Source organism: Corvus hawaiiensis, chromosome 3, assembly GCF_020740725.1.
Source record: "Corvus hawaiiensis isolate bCorHaw1 chromosome 3, bCorHaw1.pri.cur, whole genome shotgun sequence".
NCBI lineage: Eukaryota > Metazoa > Chordata > Aves > Passeriformes > Corvidae > Corvus > Corvus hawaiiensis.
The window spans coordinates 66,697,306-66,712,839 of record NC_063215.1 but is presented as its reverse complement, the minus strand read 5'-3'; the positions used below and the strand labels follow the sequence as shown (position 1 = coordinate 66,712,839).

At 39.6% G+C, this 15,534-nt stretch overlaps 1 protein-coding gene across 12 annotated transcripts in view; it reads right to left on the bottom strand.

Moving 5' to 3' along the window:
• Positions 1–15,534, bottom strand: part of MAP7 (microtubule associated protein 7) — a 110,561-nt gene that overhangs the window by 66,055 nt on the left and 28,972 nt on the right. The window contains exon 1 of one of the 12 annotated variants that reach the window (XM_048296101.1): positions 10,740–11,061. The exons of the other annotated variants lie outside the window; for them this stretch is intronic. Within the exon in view, the coding sequence (XP_048152058.1) occupies positions 10,740–10,752 (13 nt within the window). The 5' untranslated portion in view covers positions 10,753–11,061. Of the gene's footprint in view, positions 1–10,739; positions 11,062–15,534 lie in introns of those variants that run through there. 12 annotated transcript variants of the gene reach the window in all.

The following is a 15,534-nucleotide window of genomic DNA, read 5'->3' as shown; positions in this document are numbered from 1 at the left end:
GATCTGAGAGCTGTCCACTCTCTTTTTTCTCTTTTCATCCAGTAAAGGGCCTGAAATACCTCTCAATGCTCTTCAGTTGACAAGTCCCATGCTATGCATGGCCTGACAACAAGCCTGGGGGTGGATTCTCTCACACGCTGAGTGTTTACTCTGCTGTCCATAGTCTGCTTTGCAGCACAGATCACAACAGATAAGTGGGGAAAATGGTATCATAGCTTTTAAATAGCTTTGTTTGGGAGTATGTTTGAAGGGGATCAAGAGCAGTTTTAAGGCCCAGAAAGCAGAAAAATAGATTCTGAAAAAAAATTAAGCAACAAATACACAAGATCTTCTGCCTAACAACACCATAAAGCTGAATATAACTTTTTTATGTTGAAAACAGACATGTGATCTTCAGAGAGGTCTTAGTAACAGAATGATTGGGAACTGATTGCAGCCATCACAATAAGATAAATTATTATTCTTCTCAGTGTCCTTACACAATACAATTTTGGACAGGAATTAGGCTGCCTGTAAAGCATACAAAGCATCCTAACCACCACAGCTCTTCAACAGACTGATTTTTTAAACTATTTATCAAGAGAATCAGTATTCTTTGCCAATTTTTGAACATCCACACAGCTTTCAAAATCTGTCAGATCTTTGAACAGATCTCTCCTTGGCATTTCTACGCCACCTTGAACAACAGCACCTGATTCAAGGCAGCACCACATCAGTGCCACTATGCAAAGCCAGAGAAAAAGAGAATTACCCTCTATTTTTAAAGTTCCAAAATTCACTAACAAAAACCAACACCAAACCCACACATTTTCAAACTACACAAATGAACAGTAATTAGTGTCACAGTGAACTGATCGTCATACCTGCATAATTAGCAGTAGGTAGTCCTAGCTGTCATCTCCTCCTACCCTTCTGCAAATTAAGAGCTGTCTAAATTTAGCTATACAAGTTAAACCTCCTGCTATTGCTACATCTAGACTTGGAAGCAACTATAAGTATGTATATACTTATATCTATTTAAGTTAATTTGAAACAGTAGCAAGAAAAGAGATTAATTTGCACCCTTATTTTATTTATTTTGTCTACATTTGACTTTATTTTGATGACACTAACAATCTCACAAACCAATGAGAGTTGATCCTGAGTTGGGAGTTCAAAATCTTTTTCCTGAATTCTGTTGATAAATAATGTGAAACAATAATATTAATTAAGGAGTTCCAGCTTTTATTAACTTCTGATAAGCCAGGAAAATAATATTTTTATTTTGGTAGAAGACTAGACTATGCAATTACATTGTGCTAAACATGCAATTTGTTTGCACTTGCAGAATTTATATCACTTCATTCTTCCCCTCATAGCTGTGCTGAATGTATGCTGGAATAAAGTAGTATGGTTTTTAAACCAAAACCATTGTCTTTCTACCTCAAAAGAATAGAAGTTTTATTGAAGAGGACAGACCACTTGTCAATTCCCTATTTGAAAGAAACCCAGGTAACATGCCAAATCACATGTAGTGAATATGATTATTCAGGACAATCATTCTGATAATATTGTAAAAAATTAAAAAAAAAATAGGGTTGTAAATTATCTCCCCTTGGAAGAATTAATGTTATATTTAGATGACATGAATTTGTGTGTGATGCACTCAGATCTCTGCCAGAACAATAATCTTCTATGGATGTTCCAAGGAAATCTCTTAAGGACATGCTAGGGACTCATCTGGTCAGGAGCTAAAGAACACTGGCTGGCTTTGGAAACTATTCTTCCTCAACATCTAATCTGGGATTAGATATTGTAATGATTAGGAGACTGTAAGCAACCTGGGAGAAGGACACTGTACTCCAAGTAGTTCACGCATCACGAGGTGCCACTGTGAGTCAGGCTATGCATCTTCAGTAGGAAGCTAAATAACCTATTTGCATATGTTAAAAACTTCTTTGCACAATAGCAGTACTCAAAGCTTCTATCCTATAAGCACTTCCTCCTATGCAGAAGATCTGCAACCCTTCCTTAAGCCAAGAGACCATTACGCATAAATTTAAGCCCATTCAGACTCTTCATCGGAGATGGATCTGAACTGACTGACAAATCCCTAACTGCCACAGAACAGACTCCTATTCTAGGTCCGTATGATAAAATGGGAAAGTAAGGCAAGTTACCAGGACAGATAGAACAGAAAACAACCAGATTCCTCTGAGCTAAGAACAAATCAGAAGGAACCATACTAGTTGAGTGGAAAGACAATGCCTCTCCAATTCTAGTACTATCATCCAGAAAGTCTTAAATTTATCCCAGATTCAACAGTGTCTAATTGCTACTGTAGGACAAGCCACCATTTCCCCCCAGAAAAGCTCTCAAAACAAGTCTTATGAGAGCTTAGATTCCTAAGCACATGAAACACTGGACAAATAATAAACTATACTGTTACATGTATGTTTTTCATATTTATTCGTAAAACTACTTTCAGACGTATCCTGTATTGTTTTTAACAGATACTTTGCATGCCTGATGAGGTCTGAATCATACTGGGTCCCACGGACCACTAGCTATTAACAATTCCTACCACAAAGCATTCTGAATACAAAGAAGTGCTCAAGATATTTGTTCTCTGCCTCACGAAGCCCTTAATCCTTCCAATGAAGATATGACAGCCCCTTCCCCTATAGCTGCAGCAGCCTGAGGTGGCTCTGGCTGCTTCTGTTAAGAGGTGGCCACCCAGGCAACTGCATATAATTCTACACCATCACAGGCAGCACACCACCAAAACTCACTGTAACAAACCAGACAGCCCATGTTGCCATGCTCCACCCTGCCCTTAAAACCAAATGGTGGAAAATATTTTGCATTTGTGTTCCTCTTCTTCCTTTTGTCTAAACCATGCAAGTGACCTGAAATAATAAGCATGGGCTGATTAATTACTGCATGTGTTTCCTTCTGCAGAGCTGAAAGGTCCGTTGGGGTAAAAGCAAAGGGTGACATGATGAATAACACTAAACACTCCTGTTTTTAAGCAGCCACCTTGTTCAATGAACCACACACAAACCAAGAAAGGGTTCTTTTCACTACATGCACTCAGTCTTAAATGGACCAGCTGAGAAACAGTTCTGAACTACTAACTCTGAAGATGGAGAAAAAGCCTTTTGCGGGCCTCCCTCCCAAGGCCAAGAGCTTAATGGCGTATTAAATATGTAGACATCTTAGTGCAGATTTCTAAGGATTTCTCTGTATTTACATAACAGTTGGCAGCTCTCTCATCTGTGGTTGGGGTTTTTTGTTTGTTTGGGTTGATTTTTTTCTTCATAAAACCATCTGCAACAGTATACTTGTTTACACAGCTTTCTTTGTGTAGAAGAGGTGTTCACAACTACATTTTCTCTTACTAAGTGCCACCGACATCATTAGTACTCTTCTGAGTGTGAAGACAGCGATGTAACAAATAGCAGCAACCGTCCCGAAGTGCTTTAATCTGAGACTGCATTTTAGAGCCGATATCAACACTTTATCTGACATGACTTTGTTACATTATTGCTGTACTTGAGTGTTGAAATGCAGGCAGACATACAGTGTATGATTTTCAGAAGCCCTTCATGTGATACTGATTGAGGTCTGAAGCAGAAATCCAGAGAGATCAGAGCAAGGCAACACTGGGTTAAGTTGGAAAATTTAAACATTTCAACAAACAAGAAATAATTCGTTCTCCTCCTCAAAAGTGGTCCTCCTATTTTAACCATGAGGTAGAGAAAATTTACTGTGACGAAGTTTCAGCTCCAGAAATCCCTACCAGTCCTCAAAGTCACAAAAGCTAACACTGAGTCCATTCCCAATTTTGCCATCAATAATACCAGTCTTTCCACAGAGAAAAAGTAACTAGAGAGCAAGCAGGTGTTTTGAATCTAGCAAGATGATTATACAAATTAGTTTTTCAAGGTACATTATTATCAAATTCTTAAATCACTTACTTCAGAGACTGTAACAAGGGAAGGCATGCACACAGGCAGAGCCGTGTAGATTAAGCAATGAAAATGTTAATTAAGAAAGTTACAGAAGGGAAAGGGAATAATACACTTCCTCTGCATTAGCATGTGGAGCCCTGGGCTCAGTCACAACATGATGAGGAAGACCTTTCTAAAGGGAAAAACTAGTAGAAAGCAGAGCTCAGGCTTTAGAAGGGGAAAAGAGAGAGTCAAATTTCTTAGTGTTGTTTCCTGTCCTCACCCTTTGCACATCCTTCTGCATGCCCAGGGGACAGAAGTATCAGCCTAACAAAAAAGGGGGCAGATGTTGATGCTAATACACACTCCACCAGCTCCCAAGGGGCTCTGTGGCCAGTGTGTCAGCCCGCTTCAAGGCTGAAGCAGTGAGGAAAGACCCTTATAAATCGAATCTCTATTTCCCTGCCTTGGTTTTATTTTACAGGTGCTTCTGTTACTGCAAATACACATATTTCACCAGGACGAGACAGAATACATAAAATGCTTTTTTCCAGGACAGATGAACAAGCTTCATAAACCATGGGCACATCACCCACTCCAGGCTGACAAACTAGTGCACAGAAGGCACTACATCATGCATAAGTCTGCAGGCCCCTGGGAGCCTGGGGACACAGCTTCATTAAGCAAAAAGAGCTTGATAACGCTGACTGCAAGGCTTGGGGGACGGGGTCTCACTGGGCCACTGTGAAAACTACAGAAAGTACAGAAAGGGCCTAAAGACTCATTGACTGCTTTGAGCATCACAGCCTCCTTTACAGGTTGTTTAGGTCTGCTGTAGTCCTATGGAATATCACCTTTGCTTCCATGTATGCATTCAGGCTACTAAAGTGTGCATGATTAAGAGCTATCTTTGCATTACGTACAGCTGAGAGAAGGACTTGGTTATGATCTAATTAAACAATGTCACTGGAGTGCCTCCTCCAAATCTGTCCCCCTAAGACTACCATATCCCTCTGCCTTTGTACAAGTACAGATCAAAGCAGCAGAGATGTTGTATTTATCAAGGCACAAAACAATGGCATGCTTTAGCACAAATGCACCGTATTTCCTCAGCTAAAAACACACAAATAATCCATGACTGCAACAGCAGCAAGTTATTTCACAATAACCTAGTTTCTGAACTACTCATCTGGCAGACCCAACAGCAGTACTTCTTGTTCAGGACATTCCTAATGGATGTAACACATTCAAACCACCTACTCCCTGTCCCAGTATCCCTCTTCATACTCTTTGCTTGCTCCACAGTTTGATGCAACAGTCTAGCTAAAACAGCATTAAGAAATTGACAATAGGGGCATGTCATCAAGATAAAACGCTCTCTCAGTAAAGTGAGTAGAGTAGGAGAAAAAAAAAAATCTGACTGTGCCCCATCACCAGCTTTTTAAAGATTAAATCTAGCATGTGCCAACAGGCCTAACAGCAACCTGTCACTGAAGTCCAGAGAAAATCAGCTTCTTGAGTGACTGCATCTAACAGATGAGCTCTCACCTCCTACATGCCTTCTTAAGAATCACCCGGAGTTATCCTAAATTTTACCAGGAAGCAGAAACATTCCCAGAATAGTAAGACATTTTCACATGAGTATGGTCTTGCCAAGATGCCAAAGCTGCTGTTTTCCAAGCACTATTTGCCCATATTAGAGCAATAAACTAAAAACACTAAAGCAGGTTTTGCAGTAGGAGCCTTGGAAAAAACAGATACTGTGAGCTACCAGCTTGAAGGACTTATTTGGCTTTCAGTAAAGAATCTCTCCAACATCTCTTGAAAATCTTCTATATTCTAGTATACATTTTATCCTTCAGTTTGCTAGGAATGACCTACACTGGAAACAAGGGAAGCCTAAGGAAGTTCTGAATGTATCTCAAGACATCACATTAAAATTAAACATCCAAAAACCAGGCTTCACTACCCTACAGTCCAGGTCCTTTATTACCTGCTATCAAGCTGCTTAATATTTCTCTCTCTGTGAATACTCACACACTTGCAGCCCATTGAGTACTGCAGTTGGTAACAAAACTGATTGAGAAGGCAGGTGCACATGCTTGAGCACTCGTGGAGAATGGATGGCAGAGAACAACCAGGACACACGTGCATCCTCAGAGTAGTGGGTACTGCCCAGCCGAGGCTATAACTTGGGCTGCACTCCTCCTGTCCCGGCTGAACACGATATATTCTCTTGTGTGCACTTGATAAATAGAGAGTAGAACAGTCAGAACAGGGGTTTGTGTTTATTAAGTTTCAATACATTTTAGTGCAATTCAAACGTTAATTCAAGGAGAGGCTGTTACTTCTCTGTCTGTTGGCTCAAATTAATCTCTGGTTAACTGCTGGAATGCACCAGGGATAAAAATGTTAACTACTAAGTGATTTAACTGTAAAAACTTAAATGTGTGTCAACAATTTACCCTTCCATTCATTTGCCTCCTTTTACAATGAAAAGAGTGCAGGAAACAAGCACACTGACAAACTATGTGCTCCTTTCACTAATCACCAGCTATATTAAATTATTTCCAGTTATCTGGACAAGAACACCAACATTTTGTCATCATCTCTAGAAACAGTACTGTAGTTCTATAGGTAAAAGAGGTCGCTGGCCTGTTAAAAAAAGAAAATACATGCATGTTTTAGTTCTAGATAAGACTAATACAAACATCCTCCTCTTCACACCTCAGTCCTCTCTCCTAAAGTGTTCCTGGGTTACCCTGACATAGAGTTACAACAAAAAATTTCAGTTGGAATCCTGTCTTTAGTTAGGCATCCCAAGTATTTACAGGATTTGAAGTTAAAAGATTTTAGCTTCCTATTTTTCCTTTCTCACAGAAGGAAAGGTTGTGAATTTAGTTAACACCAACTTCCACATTCCAATATAGTCTGGAAAAGACAACACAAACTAAAAGAAATAAATCTAACAGCCAACTCAATATCCAAAGGAACTCCACAGTTCTCCACAGCCCTTTTTTTTTTTAACAGCTTTGAAATAAGTTTTCACCTCCAAATTCAGTGATGCATTCCTGCGTCATGACATTGGTTTCAGTACCAGGTAAAAACCAAAATCCTGGCATGGGATTTTAACTCGCTGTAGCCATCTGTTTCAAGAGGATTATATGGATTTTTTTAAAGTGCTAGACATTTAAAATAGCAGAGAGCTATTAATTTGTTTCATTTCAAATGCTTTTTCAGCTACCTGGTGTTAAAAAATATCACTTAAGCTTGAAAGTCAAAGCTACATGACCCTGTAAATTTGCTGTGTCTATTGATGTCCTCTGACATAATAGAAAACCCCAAACTAATAAAAGTAGTAGTACAAGCAACAGCTATTTATTATCATCTCCATTTTTATTATTCATGACTAAAGGAAGCATGTGTAGTCACTTTCTAAGTCTCAGCTCCTCAGGCTTTCATTTAATAGCATAATTATAATTTCAAATATGGCAGAACTTCAAACACTGCTTCATTTTTATTTTGACAACTTAGTGTTAAAATTTTCAAAACCAGGAAGAGAACAGTTCCAAAGAACATTTGTCACCAAATGTGAAAGTCTCATTTTGCTTCATGCATTGACTGCACACTTTCAGAAAACAAACACTGTATATATTTCAGGCAGGTGGATAAATGTCTTTTTCCAAGATGTTTAGTTGCTGGGCAATATGTTTATTTCAAATCTTTTACTGCCTACAAAAAAAAAAAAACACAACAATTTTGTTTGTTTTGATTCAGATACCTGGAGCTGATCTGCTTTCTGTCTGAGCTGTGACTTGTTCCGCATACATGACAAAAAATTACTTCTATCCTATCTCCCTAGGCAGAAAAAGGAAACTTTCCATACATATTCTGATCTATGGATTTTTTCTTTTTCTTTTTACTCCAAGAAACCTGTGCAATCTTCTTTGTAGATGAAAAAAGAGACCAAATGAAAGAAGCATTATCATTTTTATTTGATCAAGTAAGTTGTTCAGTTATTGGAGATGTATGATGAACTTCTCATCCCAGTAATATCATAACCTCCCTAACCCCAAGCAGGAAGAACATAAGTGAAGTCATACTTCAATACATGACCCTAGTTTTGGAAAGTCATGACAAACCTTTTGTTTCATAGGAATGACACCTTTAGTTGTCCCTATTCAATGCCAACTTTCTGTTAGTACAGATCAGCTTTCAACTAAGCCAGAGGGGCAGGAAGACAGGTCCTAAGGATGTGCGTATAGAAATGTGCCTGTGAATGTACGAGCTCCTCCACATTCTGTACATCTCCCCCTTGCATCATTTTACACTGACTTGACCTCTGCTTTTGTTTCCCATACAAATGTTGGTCACTGGACACAAGTTTTAAGAACTGTAGCAGCTCTGACTCTGAAGCACTGCTTACAAGTACATGACAGCACTGGATAATAGCGAGAGAGGTCAAAAAACCTCACTTTGTAGTATTTTCTTATTTTAAGTACTAAGAATTCCATAGCAGCTATATAGTCTTCTTTTCTACTAAAACAGCCTCAAAATATAGGAATTTCTTGTTTAATTTGGTAATTTTATTATTACATTTATTTTTTTAAATAGCCGAGTAAAGAAATTATATCAACCTAATTTATAACAGCTGAAAGACTTGCCTTGTTTTCTTTGAATTCATTCAGTCAAGGCCTTATAGCAAAATTCTGTCTCTGTTCACATCCTCCAATAATGATTTTCTTACTATATTATACTTCCATTTCTACTTTCCAGTATTATCTGATAGCTGCAGAATTCCACTTCTTTGGTAACCAATATTAATATTTCAGATGAATTAAATTTCCAAAGATTTTGGCAATGATACAACAGATTACAGCAACAGCTTTTCACATCTGAAGTTCCCAATTATGTTTGAAATTAAAGTGAGGTGGGTGGTCTCAGCTTACTTTTGCTGCTTGTTACCCTCACAATGACTCCACAGTTCAGCATCCCCATTTTTCACTTCCCTGAACTCTCTGCTCCCAAGAGAAAAAGCCTGCAATCTAAGATCAGGAATTAAAAAAAGGGAGAAATTCTTATAACAGTCAAGGAAAATAGTTAAGCGTGAATGAACAGTAATAAGCCATCAGATAGTGCTAGCAACCCTTTATTTCCAGAAGCACTAAGTTTCACTTGCCCCACTTAACTAATAAATTCAAAACCCTCCAGATTATTCATCATCATAACTTCACAACGTTATTTGGAGATTAAAGAACCTCATACTCAATTCACTTTCAAAATAATCCCAATGCGATAGCCATGGTTCAAGCAAATGAAAGTTGCACACATCAAATGAGGCTGCATTTACTAGGACCTCTAATTGTGCAATGAGCACAAATGCATCCTGTGCTGGAGCTGTGCCCTCTGGAATGGTACCGTGATGGGCAAGGGCTTATTGGTCACTGCTGTGTGCTAAGGCAGGCACCACAACATAAGGCAACATCTGAAGGTGCTCATTCCTCAGTTTGCAGAATCTGTGTTGACTTCCACCTCTCCACATTAACTCTAGAGTCTGACATGCCAGACAACAATTGTTGGGGGAAAAAAACCCCACTGTTGCAGCTCGCACCTGGGGTACAGAGGATGATGAAAAGGACCATCTCTGTACAGGGATTGTGAGCTGTCAATCCATGAGGGGAGATAAGGGTCAGATGGAAGTGTTGCACATAGAAAGCACGATAGCATCAAGCTACTATTCAATTTCAGGCCGCTTCCAGGTATGTTAAGTAGCATTTAGAGCAAAGGAAGTAAAAAGCAATTAAGTGATTACTTCAGAGAAAGTTCATAGTAAACAGAAAGGACACCCTTATGACATAACCCAAAGTTTACAGAGTAAACACAGCAGACAACTACCAAAAAGTCAGACATGCTGAATGACAAAATGAAGCAGCAAAAAGAGTGCCTTCATCAAAAACTTGTTTCTTTTTTGTTTTTTTTTAATATTTTTGCTTTTTTAAAAAGTATTTTTGCTGTGTTTATTCAACAGAAGTAACCGAAATGGAGGTAGAAGGGAAAATACAAAATAATGTCCTTGTTTTCATATTGTGCCTGTACAAAGTTGAATAACTAAAGAGATTAAAAGTTACAAAAAGCACCACTAATTCACCCTTCAGGGAATAACTCTGGCAGTGCTTCCATACCACGGAACATCTTTTGCCAGTTGTCTGGCCTAGAGTGGGTGAAGGAAAGGAAATACTCTGATACAAAAGTTGTTACTACTTTTGGAATTGGGATGTTGCACTGCAGCTGTTTCAGCAACTGCAGGCCCTAGCTTATGTAAAAGACTTCATTACAGACGAACAGGCCCCTTCCTGTTTCACAGATTTGAAGTTACAACTAATTAGACAGAACAATGTTGTGAACAAGTAGATAACTGCACTATATATCAAGAGTATGGCTACTTACAACCAAGAGGTCAACTTTAATAAGTAATGTGGTGTTTTAGAAAACAATTAGCAATGAATTACTTAGATATTAACAGCAAGTACTACAGAAAGATAAAACCTTCACTTTCATAATCTATCTTGAAAAAAAGAAAATCAGAATATGAGAATATATCAGAATAATATATATGTATTAGCAGATTGCTCTTCTGCAACTCCTTGCATCATGTTAGACTCCTTATAGTTAATTATAAAGTGAAAGTACAAAGGAAAACCACTACATGCATCCCACAACTAGAGATAACATTTTCCATTTACAGATTTTAATTGGAAAGCTATTTAAAAGGTCTTTTTCCGGAAATATGAAGAGCAAGGTGCTTACCTATTTCATCCATTATATTCAGTACTGAACACTCATTCGCACCCCAGAGGTCTACTGTGCATCCATAGCATGATCCACGTCACCCCGTATGCATGGCTTCAATCTCCCAGCCTACATTTAAAAAATTCAGGCTAGCAATTTTGCAAACCTGAAGTAGAAAGGAGGTGGTGTCACGGAAGAAAAAGGTGCAGTTTCAGAAAGTGTGGAGAATGCATGCCATCAAGATATCCTTTTGAGGTCAAAACTGAGCTGCTCTCAGCATTTCTGGCTCAACATCTGATCAAAATGGAGTTTGTCACATCCACAGCATCATGAGATTATATGGAAGGACAGGGAGGGGGGAGAAGTCTGCGGAGCAGTTCCCCGTGCTCTGCGTCAATAGATTTGGGCTTAGTCTCTGTTAAGCAGCTCAAGCCACCGGTTATTGGTGCTGGCAGCTGTCTACCACACTGCCCCACTTCCTATTTCAAAACACACTGCCTGGGAAGGAGGCCTTGGTCAGCCAGCTCCAACCTGCTTCCAAATAAAGTGGAGAAGTCAAACAGTGGAGTCTCCATGTTTGCCTTGAACAGCCCTCCAATTGTTTAAAACACACCCTCACCCCCCTTTTCAAACAGCTTAATGCAAGCATCAGTTACAGCAATATTAAAAAATCCAATAAGCATTTCAAGATCAAAAACTGATTTGAGATGGGACCTCAATTTTAAAGAATTTTTGCATGTGTACATAAGCAAATTGTTTACTTAGGCATTTCCAAGATTTTAGTATTAAATATATTATTTGGCATTTTAACATTTTTTGGATAATTCTTGATGTGTTTCTATTGGCTTGATAACACGAGTCTTTTCAACAATCATAATGCAGTCATTAATGTCAACACTTTGCTCAATATTATGGCAAATCAGTTACTAGCAAATTAATAGCAACTGCTATACAACTTCCCTCATCCCCCCCCCCCCCCCCAAAAAAAAAATGCTAATAGCCTATTTAATCCAGATTTTAAGAAATACCTACGCTCCACGGCCACCTTCTCTATGTCATGTTGAACTTTACACTAAGACATAACACACATCTACGTAATATGACCAAACATAATTCTCCCCTGCAATTCCCTCATTATATATTTTGTTAGGAAACAATTAAAACCAGACTTGTCACACCAACAAAATCATGGCAACCTTATACCTCCCATTTCAGTTCCAACAGCTAATAAACATGCTGGTTCTACACTAACCATTTGCTAAGCCATAATAACTACTGTACTCGTGTGGCACAAGGGCTTCTCCCACCCACTCTGCATGCTGGCCCATCCACACGAGCTTAAAAAAGGCAGTCAAAGTCCTGTCCTGCAATGTGAAAAGCAGCCATGTGGCTATGATATAACCAGGGAGCCTGGGAGAGTGGGATTGAGCATATGGTCCTGTCAGAGCCTTCCCATATACTCTCAGCAATGAAAATCCCAGGAGCACTAACCAGCACTTAGCCTCTCACACCTTGGATCTACATCTTGAGATGAAAACATTTCTATTCTCTGCTCTTTTTAGCATTCATTTATTCAAATTATTGGTTCTGATGCAAACATCCTCCCTCAGTCCTACAACTGGTACAACTGAAACCGAATTTTGCTGGGGGACTGGCTACCCTGTTGTAGGAACTGGAACTAAGGCTCTAGAGCTGCTCCCATGAAACTGAGCCTGACAGTTTTATGGAATATTAGGGAAGTAGATTGCTAAACATTATGTAGTTTGAGTTGCAAACTCAAAAGAGAGTGTGTTAATTACCTTCGACTGCGAATACTAAAGATTAATTATCATTAATTTTATTATCTTTGTTCAGATGATGAGCAGGTAACTTGCTCTGCAAGAGGTGCCCTTGAAGTACAGCATATGAAATATGGAAAGCGCACAAAAAAAACCCAAAACCCAGCTCACTCAGAACCTGTCCAAAAACACCCCACTGGTAGTGACTGCAAACCAGAATTAAAACCCTTGGGAGAGAACAGGTTAAACTACCAACACTCCTCCCCGCAGTGGTTCTAAAAGCAGTGTTTGGGTATTCTGATACATTCACACACAGTTCAGATCACATGGCCCGAGGATGTAAAACCTATTCTATCACTGACATGTAGAGTAAATTAACTTGCTAATTCACTTTCTAACGCACAGTTCACTGAGCATACAATTACATAAAAAGGGAGAATAAAAACTCATGCAGCCAAGCGTATTAAATTTGTACGGGTTGCCACACTATACAGAGTTGGGTTTTTAAAAATTCTGATAAATACATATACATAAACAAAACCACATCATTCACCTTTAAATCAAGTCACATGCACAGCAGTGAGCATATGCCATCCCTCTCTGCCAGACAAAAGCTACATTGCCAAAAATAGCCACACAGTGTGCTGGAGTAGCTGCAGAATGCCCTAGATACATTTAGGCCATAAAGATTGAGCAGCACTAATGCAAGGAAAACTTAGGCACTAAGGTTCATAACAGGCCAGGGCGGGAAAGAGGGAGGAAGATGAATTTCCCTCCTTGAAGCTAATCTTTAATAGATGCTATTTTAGCTCAGTTTAAAAGGGAGAGTTAAAAGGGAGAAAGCTGTTTCCGTGCAGAGCTGGAACATATGTGTACATTACAGAAAAATAATGGATTAAAACACTTGGTAGAGGTTTTCTTTGAAAAGACCAGCTAAAAGAAAAATGTGCTTTTTTTTGTTTTAAGAAAAGAAATATATAGAGTTGATGTTACAAGAGTACTGTCCCACGCTCTGTAGATGTTTCCCCTAATCAGTTTCTGAATTGTTTTTAACATAGGATTTCTTCCTACTCTTCTCTTTCTGAAAAGAATAAGAAAATTTAGCAGTCTTTTTCTAGAGCATGTAAAGTACTATAAGCTGGAAGAGGTAAACAAGTAAAGACCAGTGTGCTAAGTGTTTTAGATCAGTTTCTACTGCACAGGACCTGCTGGCAACAAACAGGCCCCGTCTGTCTCAGGAGTTAGCAGGGCTCATTGGGAGAGCTTTAAACTAGATTTAGGCTGAACAGAGGTTGGGTGTGGGAAGGGGAGAATTATAGCAACCATCCTAGTAGTAGAAGGAGGCTAAAGAGGGAATACCTCTAGCCAGCACAAGCAGCCAAAGATGTAACCACAACACAGGAATACGGGGGATCCCTTTGCATCCCCACGGGGATATTGGCACAATCAAATAGTTCAGTAAGGTGCCTGTACACCAGTGCATGCAGTATGGGGAGCAAACAGGAGGAGCTGGAGATCAGTGTGCAGTCACAGGGCTTTGACCTCATCGCAGTTATGGAAACATGATGGGATAGCTCCCATGGGATGGGATGACTGGAACGTTGTCATGCAGGGCCATGTGCTGTTTAGGAGAAACAGAGCAGGAAGATGCACTGGTGGAGTTGCCCTCTGCATGAGACAACACTTGGCATGTATGAAACTCTGTCTTGGGATGAGGACAGACCAGTAAGAGAGACTTTGTTGTGGGTGTTTGCTACAGGCCATCTGATCAGTAGAAGGAAGCAGATGAGCCCTTCTACCGGCACCTTGAAGCAGCCTCAAAGTCACAGGCACTAGTTCTTGTTGGGGACTTTAAGCACCCTGAGACCTGCTGAAGAGGCAACACAGCAAAGAAGAGACTAACAGTAGAGAGGGTTCCTGGAAAGCACTTATGACAACTTCCTGGCACAGGTAGTGGAGGATCCCACAGGGAATGGTGTGCTGCTTGACTTCATGCTACCAAATGGGGAAGGCCTTGCTGGAGATGTGAAAGGTTGGGAGCAGCCTTGGCCGCAGCAACCATGATATGGTGGAGTTCATTACTAGGTGAGGAAGAAGCAGGGCAGCAAGTAAGATTATAACCATGGGCTTCAGGAGAGCTGATTTTAAGCTCTTCAGGGACCTTCTTTAGAGAATCCCATAGGAACAGGCCCTGAAGGGGAGAAGGATCCATAAGAGTTGAGATCACCAGGCTAACAGGCTCAAGAATGATGCATACCAATGAGCAAAAAATCAGGCCAACAGGGCAAGAGACCTCCGTGGATGACAAAAGAACTGTCATTACTTCAGCATAAGAAAATGTGATCAGAGAGTGATCTTCATAAACTTCAGCCATTTCATTTCAACAGATTTTGGATGCACTGACAAGTGTGTGTTTCTCAGTCAAATACTGAGTGTGACCAGAGCTAATCTCTGCAGTGGAAAGAGCAATGTTCTGTCTTCCTAATGCTATCGTCCAAGTTACCTCTGAGGAAGAAAGCTCAGTCTGAGTGAAGAGATCATTGCCTATATCAACTGACTGAGACAAAATGGATTTCCCCAGATTAGCAGAGGATTGCCCTACACTGGCAGGCAAGGCTTCACCTTTAGGCAGATGAGCAGTAGAAAGACAAGAGGCATCTCCACACATGCCCTGCCCCACTTAATGACTTGGCTCTCCAGGCAGACCTTGTAAAATCAACTGTGAACCACCTATTGGTCTTCCCTTGTGTCTATAAATGTCTCCATAATAAATTAGCCTATCGGTTATTTATCATACATGTTTTATTTTATGTATTAATTTATTTTATGTATATGTGTTTATCATACATGATTTATTCAATTTATTTCCTGTTCTTTACATGTTAAACCGAAAAGAGGATATTTTAACTGCTTGCCTTCTGGTAGACAGGAAACAATCACAATTATGGGGCAGAAGAGTCTCCTGGCAAGACATGCTTTCACTGTAGATTCAATGTCCTCACAAAATTATTTTAGCACATCAACAGAAAAAGCTT